The sequence below is a fragment of the Phyllostomus discolor genome, chromosome 1, assembly GCF_004126475.2.
Source record: "Phyllostomus discolor isolate MPI-MPIP mPhyDis1 chromosome 1, mPhyDis1.pri.v3, whole genome shotgun sequence".
Taxonomy (NCBI): Eukaryota; Metazoa; Chordata; class Mammalia; order Chiroptera; family Phyllostomidae; genus Phyllostomus; species Phyllostomus discolor.
In genome coordinates, this window is record NC_040903.2 from 156,492,795 (window position 1) to 156,512,898 (window position 20,104).

General features: G+C 39.2%; 1 protein-coding gene across 1 annotated transcript in view; it reads right to left on the minus strand.

Moving 5' to 3' along the window:
• UBR1 (ubiquitin protein ligase E3 component n-recognin 1) overlaps positions 1-3,949 on the minus strand; it is a 126,317-nt gene extending 122,368 nt beyond the window's left edge. Inside the window, 1 exon segment of the mRNA XM_028507958.2 lies at positions 3,766-3,949. Coding sequence (XP_028363759.1) covers positions 3,766-3,846 — 81 coding nt within the window. The 5' untranslated portion in view covers positions 3,847-3,949.
• Between the last annotated feature and the right edge of the window lie 16,155 nt (positions 3,950-20,104).

The window sequence follows — 20,104 nt, forward strand, 5'->3', positions numbered from 1 at the left end:
TGACATCTACTGAGACAGGAATAACAAAACTCTTGATCTGCCTTCCTCTTTCCCCCTCCCAAAATCTGGTCCTTCCTCTCAGTATATGACACAACCACAGCCATGAATATGTAAGCCAAAAACTGGGGATCCAGATATCATCTGTCTCTTTCCTTTTCCCTCATGCCTAATCCACAAGCAAATCTTTTTGTTTCTACCAAACTTCCAAAATCTGTCTCAAATCCATCCTCTTCTCTTCAGATCCAGTGATCTTTCTAGTACCAGCCACCATCTACTATGGCTTGGTAAGCTACTGCAGTAGCTTCCTAATTGGCCCCCCTATTTGAAACACTTATCAGATAGACGTCCAAGTGGATATGTGAAGTAGGCAGTTGGATTTTTGATTCTGGAGCTCAGAAGTAAGATGACCTAGATTTGGGAACTGAATGCATATAGACACTATTTAAAGCCAAAGGACTGAATAAAATCACATAGGCAGAAAGTTTAGACGGGGCGGGGATGACAGAGCTTAATACTATACCAGGAAAAATCTTCTGAGAAAGACATAAGAAAGAAAATTCAGTCAAACAAAAGGCAAAAGTTCTGCCAGACCATCCCATATACTCTCTGAATTCCCAATTTTTCTCAGTCCTCCTCTTCCTAGACCCAATAAACCACCCTCTCCTAGAAACTATACTCTATTTACTATACTACTTCCCCCGCACACATAACTGCTTGGCTACTCCCTTCCTAAGTCCTTCCCTGGTTTTTTCTCCATCTTCTGCTCCTGAAACTCAATCATTCCTGTTCCCTCTCCTCCTCTTTCTCTCCACATGTGTCTGTGTCTTCTACATATATACCAGGTCTCTCCAGAAAAAGTCCAACCATTGTTAATATGAGAAGGGTTTACATAACATTGGTGTAACCTGGCAGCCAAAGACAGTAGACTGGAATGTGCATGTGTGAACAATGATGACTTCACTGTACTGGTCAATGGAGGTGGTAGACGCCACTGAGTGAGCATGTGCACTCTGTGGCTGTCATATTCAAAATGACTGAGCAAGTACAACAACTAATCTGCATCAAATTTTGCATTAAACTTGAACATTTCTTCACAGAAACTATTCAGATGATTCAGAAGACTGCAGCTATGGGCAACTGGTGATTGGCAGCTTCATCATGCAATGTGTTCACACATGCATCATGTCTCGTCCAGAGTTTTTTGGTGAAACATCAAATCACCCAGGTGACTCAGCTCCCTTACAGCCCAGATTTGGCACCCTGTGAAATCTGGTTTTTCCCAAAACTAAAATCACCTTTGAAAGGGAAGAGATTTCAGACTGCTGATGAGATTCAGGAAAACATGACAGGGCAGCTGGTGACAACTGGGAGAACTGCGTTGAGGTCCCAAGGCACCTACTTTGAAGGGGACTGAGGTATCATTCTCCTGTATACAATGTTTCTTGTATCTTGTATTTTCTTCAATAAATGTCTCTATTTTTCATGATTATATGACTGGATACTTTCTGGACAAACCACACACACACACACACACACACACACTTTCCTCTTCAAAGTTCTTATCTATCCATACCACGTCAACTGTAAACTCTGTACTGAGAACTTCCAAATGTCTAACTAAGTCTTGCTCAACGTGTGGTCCACAAAACCAAGACTTCAGAATCAGCAGGGCATGCTTGTGAAAAATGCAAATTCTTGGACCTCACCTCAGACCTACAGAATCAATTCCCCTAATAATCATTCTTCTTAAGCAATGGCATTTATAAATGTCCCATAACTCATACCTATTATTCCACTTGAATCATGTTAGGTGATGGTACAAATTTGAGAGCCTTCATACTTGTTTATAGCAATATGACAGAAAAATGACCTAGGGACTAAGAAGGTAGTGTTATTTAAGGACAGCAGAAACTATAACCATGGCTAAGACTCTATAATGGAGTTGGTAAGAATTCTTAAACCTCTATAACTGTCCCATATTTATTATTTTGGTTTTTCCTACCTCCCAATGGTGATTAAAAATACAAATCATTCAAATGTCAAAAAAATCTCTGACTTGTTTTGCTTAATAGCAAAGAAATAATCTGGAAAGCCAGAATCTTACTCCATTGTCAGGATAAAATTGAAGATGATAACTAAAAAGAAAAGAAAGTAGGATGCTTTCTAGGGTCCTCAAGTAGATAAAGAAATCCAAACCAAAAAAGCAATCGTGAAGCTTAACAGTCACAGATCTTCATCCACCAACATCACCCTATCTTGTATTAAAATTATTTGAACACGTGTCTTATCTGTGTCACTGGACTATGAGTTCCCTGAAGCTATTATACTTCTCTTGGCATCTATCTACTACTTTGAAAACCTAAAGCGTTGCCTAGAGAAATCTAATCTTTCTTAAAGTAGAGTTTGCAACATAATTCTAGCTCAATTCTTGTACCATTGTCATCAATCCCAAATAAGTTCACATTGATGAGGCTTTACTGTACCTCCTGGAAAGAATAAATATATCAAAGCTTTAAATAAATACTAGTCATCTTTAGCAATACAAAATTATAGTAACCCTTCTACCCAGAGCACACAATTTCCGCATTACTTCTAAGCACTTCTAAGGTGTGATGGTAGCACATGCTACCATTAAATCCAGGTGTTTCCACTGCTTCTAAACTTTCCCTATCTTCTAATTTCTTCTCATCTCATATACATGTTTCCTTCTTCAATACCAGCAGTGAAGTGAGATTTAATTCCTATCTGGGATAGAAGATAGCTGCAAGCACTGCCATAGCTGGTGGCCAAAGACTTATTCCAACTCCCTTCTTACCTGGTTTCTATCTCCCAGCCAGACTCAGCAGTCCCTGGGGTGGACTCTAATTTCTAGAGCTCACCCTGTTCTCTCATAAAACAACGCTCAAGTGTCTGCAGTGTTAAAATAGTGCTAGAGTGCTTTCACTAAAACTACAAGCCAGAGAAAATTCAGAAAGAGGTGTACATCCCAAAAGACAAACTGATAAAACTCAACACTGTGCAGTGATCAATATTTGAATATTTCTTTACATACCACTGGGCATCCAGAACATTACCTAGTGTCACCCCCTACCTCATCCTCCCCATTCAGCTTTCTTTCTGTAGCCAGACGATTGACTCAAATTTGCTCACTATCTTTTCTTCTTCTTTCAACATAAGATTCCCATATTAATTAGTGGTATTGCTCTGACTTGAGGTGTCTGGAAGTCTCTTTCCACCTTTAAAAAGCAGTGACAGAAGACAGGTTCCTCCATCGAGGATTAGGTCTGGGGTTCTCAAGATATTGGAACGAAGGACTGCAATTGCTATACCCCATATCTTGACATGAGCTGACAGTAGCACCATACCCTGACACTACAGGACCCCACCCAGCCAGCTTTGCTCTGCAACACTAGGTGTTTCATCCAGGATTCCTGTCGTCAAGAGGGGTTAACGCTGCCTCTATGGGAAAATGGCTCTGCCCGCCTCAGCCCCCACACCAGACCATCTACCAACACCATCAGTCCTTTCCACTTCAGGATAGGGACATGCTTGAACTCGTCACCACTAATAAATGACAAAGTCATTATATTCCGTAGACTTGGCCAGCAGGAATGTGGGTGATGACTAACTTTTTATTTGGTGGCTTCCTTCCAGACCAATCCATAAGACTCTCCCTCCCAGAGCCGCCATAAAAGCCCCACATCCTATTGAGCGCGGTAGGGAAGGACAGGAGGGTACACGAGGAACTTGCCCACAAGGACTTACAGATGCCAGTTGCTGCGGCGTCTGGTGCAAGTCGGGGCTGACTTCCATCCTCTCCGGTGGCCCGGCCTCGTTCTCCGCCATCTTGAGGGAAACTGACGCTTGCAGGGGCAGACCCCCGGCCGGAGACGAGCGGAAACCTGTGGCCTGTCCTGGAGACGAGGGACGACACTTTTACGACGACCTCTGAATTCGCATTTGACGCAGGATCGAACAGCGGTTTCCGGTTCCCTTCCCGGAAGCTAGCGTCAGTAGCGGTGGGGCTGGAAGGTTTTCCTTCCCTAATTTCTGAGTCGTAGTGCTCGGTGGCTGACGGCCGTATATCTGCTTTCGGTGCAGGGAACTGTTGCATCTCCAAGGTAAAAAACAAATTCCGAGTCCATTATGGAAGGAGAAAAACTGCCGGGGCTTCAAGTGCGAACCCGTTCCGGCGTGTTGTACGTCTGGGTGTATTCTGTCTCTCAACGTACCTGCAGTGACTCCCCAGAGTCTACAGAATGAAAAAGCTACTCGAAGCTACTACCTCTTTGGGATGTAGCCTGTGGTCCCTACGCGCGCGCAGTAAAACTCGGGCCCCAGTTTTGGGGGGAGTAGTAGTGAAGAAATAGCGAAAAATTGGAGACCTAGTCATTCATCTGCAGAGGGGAGACAAACACGATAATCCTCGCTCTTAAAAAGAGCAAGATAGATCTATGTGGAAAGATACAGGTAAATTAAGTGAGGGGTTGGGGAGGATCATCAAGTTTCCGCGAACTATATATTTAGGCTTATGTACATTTAAATGTGCAGGAAACAGACTGAAAGGGAAGAGAACATAGCTCCGAGAACAGGGAAAAGAGTAAGGTGGTCAAGAGCAACTGTAGCTTCACCTGTATCTTTTTAAATTGTTACAAAACATCATTTACAATGTATTTTTTAACAAAAAGAAAAATAATGTTTTAAAAGTTTCTAACACTTAGGAAATGAGTTAATTGGGGAAAGATTAAGTCAGATCTTCAAATCGTATATTAAAATAATTTTAATGAATTTAAGCGTTAACAACTTAAAAAAGTAAAGTAAATATTTGTACGATATTACGATGGAGAAGGCTTTTTAGGTTATGGGAGGCAAAGCTGATAATGTTAAAGGACTAATAATAAAATTTCATTAAAACTAAAAAACTACACGAAGATGAAATTAAACAAAAATTGGGAAGAAATGCCTGCAATATGCATGAGATCCCAAACGATAAAATCCCGAAGGAGATTATTCACATAGAAAACTGGACAAAATACATAAATATGCAACTTACCAATTTTTATAAATACAGGAAAAAGAATTTAATTAGCAAAGATGCAAATCAAACAAAAATTGGGTATTGTTTACTGCCTGCAAATTTGGTTAAGTTTTTCTTAAATAACCATCATTGGTAAGCCAAGGGGATACTTACTGTTTTGTAAAATGCAAGTGTAAATTGGTAAACCTACAGAGAGGCAATGTAGCAAATATTCAGAAGGATTTTTTAAAAATGCATCTTCTTTGGCCTAGCAATTCCATTCTTAAGAATGTATCCTGGAGAAATACTTTAGGATGCAAGTGAAGTTTCAACTATATTGTAGTAAGGGAGAAAAATTAGAAACAACTCAAATGTTCAACAACAAAGAACACTGGCCAAATAAACGATGGTCACTCATACAATATAATACTCTGCAGTCATTAAAAATGTGGTATAACAGTGATTCTCAGACCCCCTGTGAGTTCCCAAGACCCAGGAAGTCTGTGAGGTAAAACACTTTTATAGTAATACAAAGTGGTTACGTGCCCTTAAAAAAAACAAACATGTTGGTGTTTATACTGAATCGTACAGGAGTCATGGAGGGTGAAACCACTGGCCTCTTAGCACAAAATCAAGGCAGTAGCATCAAACCAACTAATCACCAACGTAAAACTAGTAGTAATTTCTTCACCACCATGCTCATGAAGTTAAAAAGCCGGTGGTGTAGGGTGGGGTTGGGAAGGTAACCAGTTTTCCTTAAAAATGCCCTTGATGAAACAGTAAAAATTAAGAATTTTATTCAATCTCAACCCATGAGTCTTAAATATTCTGTATGATGAAATGAGAAGCACACATAAAGCTTCTCTGCTGTGTGTGATGTTTAACTTGAGGAGAAGTATGTCTGTGATTGAGTTGCTAGCTGAACTAGCCACTTTTCTCATGGAAGACCATTTTTACTTAAAAGAACAACTGACAGATACCCAAAGTTTATTCAGACAGGTTTGGCAGAATTTTCCTAACTATGAACACTAAGCTTTTCTCTTAAAGAAAAACAATAGTTTTTCTTTTCTGTGGTAGAATTTGAGCTTTCAAGTGAACATTTTGTGGAGAACTTGTATCTGCCATTGTGAATTTGACAAGGTCCCAATGAAATTGGTTGTGATATTGATATGTGATTTTTTTGGATATTGTATAATGAAATATATTGACACTTGGGAAAGCTATATAACTCAGTAAGCCAATATTTTCCAAATGACAAAAGCAGGATGTTACAAAATCAAGCATGGGGAAAAGACCCATTCACATTGCTAAACAGACCAATAGAATTTATGGAGTTAATGGAGTACAAAAAGTTCATTGTATGGCTTCAGCTTCCACGTTGACTTTATATGATTTTACTGTTTGCCCAGTTTGGGTGTAGTTTCAAAGAAGAATCTTCATAGTTAGCTGAAAATTATGTATCTGTGTGAGGCCAGATTTTCTCCATATGCTACAGTTGAGACAATATAACACAGTAGACTGAATGCAGAAGCAGGTATGACAACCCAGCTGTCTTCTGTTAAGGCAGACATTAAAGAGATTTGCAAAAATGTAATACATTGCCACACCTCAATAATTTTTTCTTTCAGAAACTAGTTATTTTTATTTAAACATATCATTTATGGCCCTGGCTGGCGTAGCTTAGTGGATTGAGCTCGGGCTGGGAACCAAAGTGTTGCAAGTTCGATTCCCAGTCAGGGTACATGCCTCAGTTGCAAGCCATGACCCCCAGCAATGGTACATTGATGTTTCTCTCTCTCTCTCTTTCTCTCTCCCTTCTCTCTCTCAAAATAAACAAAATAAAATATTTTAAAAAACATATTATTTATGTTAACATCTATTGGTTTTATTATTATTTTAGACTGATAGATTTAAGATTATCAGCTTTAATTTCTAATACAGTAATTATCAATGGATAAACCTACATAAACAGAAGATCTTTGAGGCCCCCCATAATTTTTAAGAGTATAAAAGATCCTGAGACCACACAGTTTGAAAGCCACTGTTGTAAAGGCATTCTTAATGACTTGGGAAGATTCTCACTATATATTGTTGTTGGGTGGAAGAAGCAAGTTACTAAAACAGTATGGTTCAATTTCTGAAAGACAAAAATGCACCTAGTTTTTAAAAAATAAGCTGCACAAAGGTAAAAAGTAAACTGAAACTGGAAAGAAGTGTCTGCAATACACATGATAGACCAAAGGATAAAATTCCAAAGACTAGTCTAAGAATATTTATTACCAACACGTGACTTAGTTATCCCTGAGGTTGCAAAATCATCGAATTTTTTTTCTACTTTCTACTTAACTGTATTTTCTAGTTTGTTTGTTTGTTTTAGAGAGAGACATCAATTTGTTGTTCCATTTACTTATGTGTTCATTTATTGCTTCTTGCATGTGCCCTGACTGGGGACCAAACCCACAGCTTTGGTGTATTAGGATGCTGCTCTAACCAAATGAGCTAACCAACTGAGCTACCCAGCCAGGGCCTGTATTTTCTAGTTTCTCTTACAATAAGTAGTTATTCTTGTGTAAAACATTTTTAATCTACCCATATTTTTAAAGATAAATAAATACCCACCCCTAGGTAGATACATTGATACCCTCAACCCATCCAGCTCAAAAAGCCATTTGTTAATTTCTTATCTAGCCAGATGTGACCTTTTCCTTCTCTTAGAGGAAATATTAGCTATATACCTATCCTCTGGAATCAAACTTTCTGGATTTGAATTTCTTTTTTACCACTTGTTGGTTGTGTGACCTTAGGTGAATGAACTTCACTGAAATTTGATTTCCTCATCTAAAAAATAGATGTGATAATAAGACTATTTTCCTCATAGAATGGTCGTGAAGATTAATGAGACACCACCTAAAGTCCTAAATGCCTGGTGTTGTTCAGTACAGTGCCTGCTAATATTCAGGATGAACAATTTTGGGTTTTTTTTTTCTGTCTGTCCTGCATCCAGTGGCAGTTTCTTAATTAAGTGGGGAAGGAAGGAGGTCTTTCTGTTGGGGAAGTCATGTTTCCAGAGACAGTGTCCCAAACAGGTGGTTAGATTTCATTCCTGCTTGGAATTCTCAGGCAGCATTGTCTATTCAACCTATTCTTTGTTTAAAAAAAAAATTGCCTCCAGCTTCTTGGTCATCTTCAGTCCTTGGGCTTCTAAGCCTGTCCCCAATCTCCTATGGAATCTATGAGTCCCTGATATCCTTTTAATAGATATCCTTTTTCTTAAGATAGCAAGAGGCAGTTTTTATTTTTTGAAGCTGAAAGATTCCTAGTTGAGGCACTATCAAGTTATTTATGAGGTCTGTTCAGAAAAAGCCCAACTATTGTTAATATAATGAGAATGGTTTGCACAACATTGATGTAACCTGGCAGCCAAGGAGAGTGGACTGGAATGTGGGTGCATGACAATGATGACTTCATTGTATCAGTCAGTGGGGGTGGTAGATGCAGTTGTGTGAGCATGTGTATTGTGTGGCCATCACATTCAAAATGACTGAGCAAGTAGAGCAACAAATCTGCATCAAATTTTGGGTTAAGCTTGAACATTCCTTAACTGAAACTATCCCAACGATTTAGAAGTCCTCAACTATGGGCAACGGGTGATTGGCAGCTTCATCACACAATGAGTTTGTTCAGGCATCATGTCTTGTCCAGAGGTTTTTGGTGAGACATCAAATCACCCAGTTGATTCAGCCCCCTTCAGACCAGATTTGGTGCTCTGTAACTTCTGGCATTTCCTAAAATTAAAATCACCTTTAGAAGGGAAGATTTTCAGAACGTTGATGAGATTCAGGAAAATATGACAGGGCAGCTGATGGCAACTGTGTGAGGTTCCAAGGTAGCTAGCTACTTTGAAGGGGACTGAGGTGCCATTGTCCTATGTACAATGTTTCTTGTATCTTGTGTCTTCTTTTATAAATTTTTCATATTATATGGCTGGATACCTTCTGGGAAGACCTCATATAACATACTACCTTATATTGCAGTTTGTCATGGCCTATCTTAGTTTCTTGAGTGCAAGAATCAAGACATATATGTAGAAATGTTAACTGTGTTAAGGACTTTAGATGCATTTTAAAGTATAACTCTCAGAACAATCCTGTGATGTAGTTTCTATTATCATTGCATAGATAAGGAAAGTATAGCTTGAACAAGTGAGGATGCTTGTTCAAAGAATTGAAGTTACTAAGTGACAAAATCTAGGTTCAAAACCTAGGTCTGTCTAGCATCCAAATTTGTGCCTTTAACCACTTCACTCTCCTACCAACTATAAAAAAATTTTTGTCTTTTTTACTGCTGTGTATGTTGTAGTACAAATGTCTATTTTTAAATTTAAAAAATATTCCTCAAGTATCTGGCATACATTTAACATCCCAGTACATTTATATTAGACATTTTTTGGGTCATGAACCAAAAAAAATAGATATAAATTTATGAATTATTGCTCTTTTCTGATTTAGAGCAAGGTGTGAGGAAGCCTGGTTTAGAAAAGGATTATGAATTTGTTTGATTCTTATGCAAGACATACTTCTGTTTTTAATTAGCACGAGTTCACAGTAACTTTTGTGAGTAAATGTGCTACAAGGTCACTTTGCAGGTGCCATTTACTATTTAAAGAATTAACAACAACTGATATACATTAACTGGCTTTCTTGACACCCCAGGATGACGCACTCCATTGGGACAGCCACTCTCAGAACTATGTTTTCCTTAGATTCCTCATTTATGGGTTGTGCTGGAGGTTTTCAACCCTGATTACACATTAGGATCATCTGACTACTTTTTAAAAATTCCAGTGCCAGGCCTCATTCTAGTGGTTCTGATTTGATTAGAAAGGGGTATGACCTGAGTATACTTTTTTTAAAAGAAAAAATCTCTCCCAAGGGATCCTAATAAATAATCAAGAGTTGAGAACCAGTGACTGATTCCATTTCATCCAACCTCTTTTTTGGGGATATATTCTTATATGACATTACATCATTCCTCCTGTCTGGTACAAATCCTTGATATTCCTCATTCAGATTAGGAAAAAGCAATTTTTTTTATTGCTTTCTCTATTTCCATTCTCTTGCTCGTATTCATTCTCTGTTCTCCTGTCAGAATTGTTCTTAAACATAAATCTGGTCATGTGACTCTCTTACCTAAATGTATTAGGCTGCTTTATAAGAAAAAATGTAACCCATAAGTATGGCATTCATAGCCCTTCTCAATCTGGTGTGAAACCATTTTTGCTGGTCTAATGTCCCTTGCCACCCCTCATCTTAAACTATCCACACTGTTTCTCTCACCCACACCATACAGTCCCATATTTCTGTGCTTTTGTATAGGTTTGTCAGTCCCTTGGCATAGAGTGCCCCTTCCCCCACCACCACACCTCTTTCTATAAGGTGATTTCTGCTTATTCTTTATTTTTAATTTTTTTTAAATCCTCACCCAAGAAAGTGTTTATTGGTTTGAGAGAGAGGAAGATGGAGAGGAAAAAAGGGAGGGAGGAGAGGAGGGAGGGAGAGAGAGAGAGAACCATCCATGTGAGAGAGGAACATTAGCTGCCTTCTGTAGGCACCCCAGGCAGGAACTGAACCCCCGACCCTTTAGAGCATGGGACCATGCTCCAACCAACTGAGCCACCCTGCCAGGGCTCTGCTTATTGTGTGGAGATCAGTTTATACATGACTCCCTCTGAGTTTTCAGATTCTCTAACTTTCCAATAGGTAGAATTTCTCCCTCTGTGCTTTCATTGCACATTTAATTATATAGGTGCCTGTTGAACCTGCTAGACTGTGAGTTTCATGAGAGCAGGAATCCTGTCACAGCTTTGTACTCATAGAGCAATGTGGCTGCCTACTAGACCATGGATGTTCAATATTAAAAAAAAACTCACAAAAGACTAAAATACTACATATATACAAATTACTGTAATTGAAATTTGTAAATGGTTCTTAAAATAGTCTTAAAAAATCAACTCACAAAATGTGCATTGGTCTCCAAATAATTTCCAAAGCCACATTAGAAACTAGCACTTACATTTATTTCATTGTTAGAGAGCCCTTCCTAGAGAGTTTTCACCTTGAGACATTAAAATACAAGTTGTGTTTGGGGAGGATAACTTATCAGGTTACATTTCAGTGGCATTAGTTTAACAGATGCTGGAATTATACATGGTACTGTACATGGTATCAGTACACTGAGTTTCAAAAGAAGCTGACTCTGAAGCAGAGTTTAGCATACAGGTTTGTTGGGGAGAGTCCTTGGGATCAATACCTACAGAGGGGAAAGAAAGGGAAGGAAACATGATTGAGCTGAGGGAGAAGTTGAGCTGCATTGCAATTTGAATGAAGGCCTCAACCAACTGCGATTTCTACACTGGACTAGTTCCTCAGGTTGGGACCAGGGTGAGCAGGCCTTTACACACTCACATTGATAAGTCATTAGATGTGGGCAGCCCTGGCAAGAGGGGTCACCTTGAACAAGGCAGCTCTCTTCAGAAGAGGCAATTCCTGCTGAGGCAGTGCAGCTGGCTGCATTCCCAACAGCTGGGGAAGTAAGTCCTTCATCCTCAAAAGGGAATCAGGACAGCACATAATAGTTGCCACCATAGGAATGGTTAGAAAGAAAGGAAAAAAAGGCAGCTAAAAAAGTCCAATGGCAAATCTTATCCTCTTTAGTTTAGCCTATACTCTTGGAAGGCTGTGTGACATTGGGGAAAGACTGTGGAACCCAAAATGCCTGGGATTTGAACCCTAATTTCACTACTTCTTAACTGCAATGTATTAGGTAAATCTACATAGAGTCTCTGAGTCTTAATTTTCTCATCTATAACTGTGATGATAAATTTTCCTGATTAGGTGGTTGCAAGAATTAAACAAGAAAATGTATGGAAAAGTTCTTTGTCAGTTATCAATTGCCATATGGTGCTGTTACCATACTTGATTTATTGATTAAGTTAACTGGTACTCTTCTAATCAGAAACTATCAGGTAACAGGTAGTAGTGGTGGGAATAGTAAAACTGCTGTCTCGTTGGCTAGAGCCCAAACTGGGCTTTTCTTGTCCTTGTTTCACAGTGGTGGTAAGGGAAGATGAAATAGAATTCTCCACACTGATTCTAACTGCTCTGTGCAAAGCATCACCAATTACAACTCTTTTGTATAGTTTCCTATCTAGCTCTTGCTGGATGTGCTTCATTGATCCAAGAGGCTGCTAAGATGACTACTCTGTCACATTTATTTTACTTTAAAATAAAAACTTTTTACTATATTGGATGTAGTAAGCTTCTTCCCCAAAGGTGCACATGGTAGTACCTTCTTGAGCCAGAGGAATTGTAATGTATTTGAATTATACGTGAGCTATTCTGTGTTAACGTGTTCCAAGGAGATCAATAATTCTCAGCTTTTACACTAATTTCTTCAGGTGGGAACTGGTGATCTCAGAACAGAAGAAAGTTCAGGAAGAGGAGGGCAGAGATGTAGGGAATGAGAAATACAAACTGAAGGAGATTGAAAGGGCTTACACAGTGAGCCCATGAGAAAATCCATTAACCCATAAGGTTTTTATCTCCTTTACTCCTTGAAACAATCTTGTGAAGCAGAGACTACTACTTCTAATCCCCATTTCAGCGGTAAGATAACAGTGGGTCAAAGAGGTCACAAGAATGGAAAAAGTGAAAACACAATAGTTACTTTGGGAGAGGAACAAAGAATAAAGGAAGAACTTATGGAAAGAAATGGAGGTAAGGCATGAAGAAAACAAGGATTTGTGGCCTCAGTGAACAAGTGGAGTTGGTTCATAGGAGAGTCTAATGCCCTTCCCAGTCTAGAGACAAAGTAAGGAAAGGGGAAATGAGCAGATGAGAGTGAAGGGAAGAAGAGGATAAAGGAAAAGTAGTAAAAGTCACAAAAGATAAGCTCTTAACATGCTGAGCTAGAGAGAAAAGGAATGTAAAATTCCTGACTTATTTTCAGACTTAAAAAAAAAGATGCAATTAGGAAAATTTACTCAAAGGTCTTATTCCTCTTATAAATACACATATACATATACACTTTTTGTCACATTAATAAAAAGGTAGCAAAACTGAAACAAATTAAGTGACATAGTTTAACAATCTCAGGAACTAACTATGCACCCAAACCTATGGTAATCATAAAGGCAAGGGTATTATAATAATTATTTTATACCATGTCATTTAACTTATACAGTCTTTTTCTAGACATCCAATTTCCTAAGAAACCAATATAAATGAAAATCTTGTTTTAAGGATACAAAATGCTTTAAAATTAAGATAATTAGTTTTAAATTATAATGGTCTTATACCATACCTCATTAACATAAATCAAAGTTGTTTTGTGTGGGTGGTATTTTTTTGTTTGTTTTTGTATTGGTTGCCTCTGCCAACATTTTCAGTAACTGAAAGTGATAGGGGACTTAAGAGTTGGAAAATTTTAGTTTAAGTAATAGCTAATAAGGTTAGTAATCAATACATGTAAAAGCTTTTGTTCCAGGAACTGAAGGTATGACCCACCCTGACTCCAGAAGACCATAAGCAATTCCACCTTCGTTCTCAGAGGGACTACAAGCAACTCAAGATGATATCTGAGCCAATGTACTCCAGGGTGAGATGACGACCACCCAGGACACAGCTTAAGACCACGGCCCAGGACTAGAATGCTGAAGTTGCCCAGGACTAGAATGCTGAAGTCGTTTTTTAGTCCTATTAACATTTCCCTGAATTTCGAAACCCCTAACCACACCTTGTTTATTCCCTGCTACAAAAACCTTGGCCTGGAAATAAAAGACAAGATGGTCTGTTAGGGTATGAACCTGCCATTTTCTCAGATTGCCAGCCATCTGAATAAAATGCCCATAGAGATTCAATCCCTGTCTCTGCTTATTGGGTTTGGTAGTGACAGGCAGCCCTAACTCCGGTGTCTTTTCCGGTTTTAAAAGGATAAAGTCAGCCTCATTTGCTATTGTGGCACCATTTTCCTAGCAGGCCTAGAACCTTGTTAAACCTGACTGCCATTTTACCCTTCTGAGCTTCTGTCCCCAGGACTGGAAATTACTGAAAGCAAGAACAGAACAGCCACAGGCAGAGAATAACATTTGAAGAAACTGCAGCCTTGCTTGCAATGCACCAACAGCTCAGGGGCAACACTTCACACTTTTAAAACCCAATTATGATCCAATAAAAGGTCAAAGCCCCCACCCTGCAATGCTGGTGTATCTCTCCACACCACGCCCCTCTTCTTTCTCGGAGAGTGAATGAAAATTGTGCTTTCTACACTTTCTTCTCTTTGTGAATTCTTTCACAGCCTGTATCACCACCCACCCTAACAGTAACTATTAGGGGTAAACTGTTGCTGTGGCCAGTGTGGCTCAGTGGGTTGGAATGTTGTCCCAGAACTGAAAGGTTGCAGGTCCCATTCCCAGTCATGGCACATATCTATGGGGTTGTGGGTTTGATCTCTGGTCTGGGTACATACAAACCCCGGTCCTGCCATGTACGGGAATCAACCAACAGATGTTTCTCTCTGTCTCTTCCTCTCTAAAAGCAATGAAAAAATGTGTTCGGGAAAGGATTAAAAAATAATAATAAACTTAACTATTTTTCATCTTTTATGTTCACTGTAGGTTTTTCCTAATTGGATCTAATGGTGTTTGAATACTAATTAGGTCCCAAAATACTGCATTTCAGATATGGGCTTTATGTTTTGCAGTTCAAAATAATTTATCTTAGAATATTTTTACCTCCACATAATAAAATATACCTTTTTTTTCATGGTGGTTCACAGTAATTTGATAAGATAAAGAGATTTGAAGCAATAATTTGCTAAAAGCTTACACTAGAGGTCAGCAAACTGGTTGGTCCAATACTAATTTTTGTACCACCTAATCTAAGAATGGTTGTAAATAGTTGGAAAAATAAAAGTAAATAACAATGTTTTATAAAATGGGAAAGTTTTTTGAAATTCAAATTTCAGTGTTCATAAATATTTTTTTTGGAATACTGTCATTTGTCTCTAGCTGCTTTTAGCTGTGTACTTGCTGCAGAGACCAGACGGTCCACAAAGTCTGAAATGTATACTATCTGGCCCTTCACAGAAAAGGTTTGTCTACTACATTCTAGAATACAATACAACTCTACTCTGCATAGATGACATAGTCACACTGAGATCAACCCTGAATATTGTCCTAACCACACTTGTGATACAATTGTGGGAGGATGGGGCCCTGAACTATGAATGAAGGTCTATGAGGTCCTTTCTTGTGGTGGTTGTGAGAAAAGGGCTAGTACCCTAATGGGAGTCGGAGGATATTGCTTAACCCAGAAAGCTCTGAGCTATCACCATGGGCATGTTGAGAGAAATATGGAGGTTAATAACAAAGGAGTGAGCTCTAGAATTGAAAGGCTCCTCTGAAAGGTAGAATGGGGTGCACCCGGAACCCAACATTTTCTGGGTATTTTTACCCAGAAACATTTTTAGTGGCAAATATGTTGAAATACTGCTTCCTTAAATTGAGTACATGTATAATCTTGAGTAAAATAAAAGTTATTAGAAAATACAGCTATGACGGCGATAAGGATATGCCACCCCAGAAATATGCCACCGTGGCATAAAGATTATGGTATTTTGAACTGAGGGCAATAATCAGCAGATACAGGAAGAGTTCTCTGTCCTTATCTGCCTTAAAGCAGGGCATAAATTTCCTTCCTCCTCCTGCGCCGGGATGGAGAGAACGAGTCTTATCACGGGAGTCAGAGAGCCAGCACCAAAATGAACCTGCGTAAACAAACCCACAACTGACCTGCCTTTAAACCCAACCCCTTTGTTAAGGTTACATGATTTCATTGGCCTAATTGCTTTTTTTAGTTACTTCTTTTTTGTGAACTCCTGTGCATGTAAAAAATACTGATAAACTTATTTTCCTTTTCTCTTTGTCAGTCTGCTTTTTGTCCATTAAATTCATAGTTTCCCATTTACTGAAGAAGGTAGATGAAATTTTTCCTCTTAGTCCCTTCACACTGGATGCTTTAGTCCCATTAACAGTATTCCTGACAGGAAAGCTCAAGTCTCTCTCCACAGACCTCCTGAGTCCGGTGAGTAGGGCTAGGGGTGGGGCTGTTATTTATCCAGAGCTCCTGATTCATACCTGAATAGAGACAATATGAAGATGTTCGGCCTCTACTGAATCCCAATCAGGTCCTTGTTCTTCTACTGTTAGTCCTGGCTCTGCCCTGTCCACTCTACTCACCTCCCATCTCTTTAACTGAGCATTAATGTTCAATCCCAACAGTCCTTGGTGTCCCGATATTTGGCTTGAGGTCATTCAATGCAGAACTCCGTCTCTCTGTGGGCCACCCAGGACCACTTCCACCCGAGGCACCAGCTTGAGACCCTATTGCTCGAGCACCACCTCACCGGCACCGGCTCCTCACAATCTGACATCAGTGCTCGGGGGGTATCATCATATCACGGATACGACAGAGGGACAAAAGAAAACAGTACTGTTTACCTGTGGAGGCCACCACTCCCAGCACCTACTGGGTGGACCTTTGGGAGGGGCGTAGCCGCGGAGGGGCGGGTTTCATTACCGGACACCCCGCCCCACTCCCAAAATATCACTGAAGCCCTGGGACCTTTTGGGCCAAGGCGCTCACAAATGAGGCAGCGCAAGAACAAGTTGTTGAACACTGGTTAGTGTCCCTCCTCTGGCTTGAACTCCCGCTGTCACCGTGGGCAAGTTAGGCTCTCCAGGCCCTGACGTTTTCCCCTGTTTAAGAAGGGGCATCTCCTGGCTCCACAGTATAGACTGTCAGGACTTAAATGTCCCCCAAAGAGAATCATGGCCAGATTCAAAATTCTTGGATGATAAGATGAATTTGTCCTGCATCATGAGAAAAATATATTTTTTGTTTAAAAAAATTATTTCAGATTCTGTTGAGAAAAATAAAACTGTGCAGACAAAACTTGTATAAATGAACATCTAGGTTGAACTGAAGCTTTTCGTTTGTAAAAGCTGTTATATTATTACAATTCTAGTAATCATCTAGTTTCCTGGTATTTCATTTTACATGTGTGATAATTCATAGCCTTTTTTTTTTTTTTTTTTTTTTTGTCCTTATTGACTGGAGTTCCTGGACTGTCTTAGTTGGGCCTGGCATATTTTTTGTAAAGAAATATTTCCTTTCTTTTCAACATTAGAAACTTGTTTCCCCTTAATCTTGGGCCTGTTGGGTATGTAGATATTGGAAAGTCCTTGGGTATGACTTTAAAATGGCAGCAACTTGAATGTTGCAGTGTTGGAAAACAGAGGTAAAAATGGAACCCAGAAACGAGTCCTGTGTTCCCTCTGCAGAGTTGGAAAGGTATACACAGCATGGAGAACATTTATTGGTTTGATGAATGTTTGTTTTGGGGTGCTTGGTGGAAAAGTTAATCCCGACTCTCCAGAAAGGGAGACATTCCTAATTTTATGATTAGTTTATAAAACAAAGCAATATAAACCTGAGTTTTGTGCTTACTAAAGGAAATATAAATTTTAAAGAAGAGGCAAACAACAAAGAAAGAAAATATAGACTAATACCCCTGCCTCACCTTCCGACTCTAATTCCTTCTCAGTTTCTACTCCTGCCACTCACAAGGACCTGCCCCAAGAGTGCTAGTTTCTGGGCTGAGGGAAGGGGCTGGGGCCATTTGTCCTCTCAGGAAGTCTGTGGACCAGGTCAACTCTATGTCAGGGTAGACTGTAACTGAAGAAAGAGGCTTCATGAAGCAGGTTAATAGGGTCAAAACCAGAATATGCAGAGTGGTCCATCTCTAGATGTTTTTCATCGCACAAAGCTGAAAATCTATACCTACTAAATACTAATGCCTCATTTCACCCTGGCAGCCACCATTCTTCTTTCTGTTTCTGTGAATTTGACTACTCTCAGTACCTGATATTAGTGAAACATATAGTATTTGTCCTTTTGTGCCTGGCTTATTTTACTGATATAATGTCCTCAAGGTTCATCCACATTGTGACAGGTGTCAGAATTTCCTTGATCAGTGATTTCTTACTTATGCAGGTGTTTCAGTTGCCCTGTACAGTGCAGAGTCTTAACTACTTACATGAAATTCTCCTCAAATTTCTGTTTTCCTAAGGAGTAAAAGGAGTGTTCCTTAAAAAGCTGTAAAAAATGTCTGATACATATTGATGTTCATAGAAGCATTATTCACAATAGCCAAAAGGTGGAAATAACCCATATGTCAATCAAGAGATAAATGAATTTTTAAAAAGTGGCACATTTAGAGCCCTGGCTGGCATAGCTCAGTGGATTGAGCGCGGGCTGCGAACCAAAGTGTCACAGGTTCGATTCCCAGTCAGGGTACATGCCTGGGTTGCGGGCCATGACCCCCAGCAACCACACATTGATATTTCTCTCTCTCTCTCTCCCCCTCCCTTCCCTCTCTAAAAATAAATAAATAAAATCTTTTTAAAAAGTGGCACATTTATATAATGAAATACTTAAAAAGGAAGCCTTAAAAAGGAAGGCAATTTTGACACATGCTACAACATGGATGAACCTTGGAAACATTATGTTTTTTAAAAAAAATTTTATTGTATTTTTCCATTACCATTTAACCCTTTATACGACCTTCCCCCAGCAATCACCACACTGCTGTCCATGTCCATGAGCCCTTTTTCCTTTTTACTCAATCCCTTCACCCTCTAACCTCCCTGCCCCCAGCTGTCATCCTGCTCTCTACTATGAATCTGTCTCTATTTTGCTTGTTGTTCAGTTTGTTCATCAGATTCTGCATATGAATGAAATCATATGGTATTTGTTTTTCTCTAACTGGCTTATTTCACTTATCATAATGTTCTCCAAGTGTACCCATGCTGTCACAGTGGGTAAAATGTTCTTTTTTATAGCTGAGTAGTATTCCATTGTGTAAATGTCCCATAGTTGTTTTATCCACTCATCTACTGATGAACACTTGGGCTGCTTCCATATCTTGGCAATTGTAAATAATGCTGCAATGAACATAGGGGTGCTTATGTTCTTTTGAATTAGTGTTTGGGGAAACATTATGTTAAGTGAAGTAAGCCAGACACAAAAGGACAACTATTGTATGTTTCCACTTATATGAGGTACCTAGGATGAGTCTAGTATAAGAAATAGTGATCTGAAGATAATTTCTACATTTGGTGTTTATGAGAGTAACATAGTTCAATTTGTGATGATTTATGACACTGTGCTTTTTTGTGAAATGTCCAAGTAATAAATCCTCCCTTGGCTTTATTTCTAGGAAGTTTTGCTTTCATGGTGAATTGCTGCTTGCATTCTTTGTGAGATAACAAGAAATCTACCTTTCTTTTTTGTCAGGAACTGAAAACCACTTTTTGTGTGGATTTGTAGTTATTAGCTGGTCAAAAGTATTTTCCTAAGAATCATTAACCACCCCTTAAATAAATAAATTCCTGTTTCTACTCACTTTGAGCACTGTGAGTGAAACATCTTGGTTACAATTCAGGTCTTCTATTTGGACTGCTGGCCTGTGTGACTTTAAACCATGTTTTTCTAGCCCTGACTGGTGTGGCTCAGTGGATTGAACCCTGGCCTGAGAAGCAAAGGGTCACCGGTTTGTCTGTTTCTATCACCTATCACACAGCTTCATGTGGCACTCCATTTCTGGGAAATAATTCTCCTATCTTTGAGGTTCCTCAAAAGCTTCTCCAAATGTATTTTATAATATGCCACATTGCCTGTATTTTAAACAAGACCATCTCAACGGTATCTTCCAAATCTGGTTTAAAAATATCTATCCAGCTGTTTTCTAGTGGTGCAGTGTTAGACAAAACCAAAAACTTTATTGATATGGACAGTGCTCTCCACACACTTAACACAGCCCCTCATTTTTTCATCACCAGCGTTCTGAATTTTGATGCTAATGTTTACCAGTTTTTTTCCTTCCCTAACTATCCAATCAGGTGTCAAATTCTGTAGTTTCTGGCTTTACAATTTTACATCTGATTTTTCCCTTCTAATCTGTGTCACA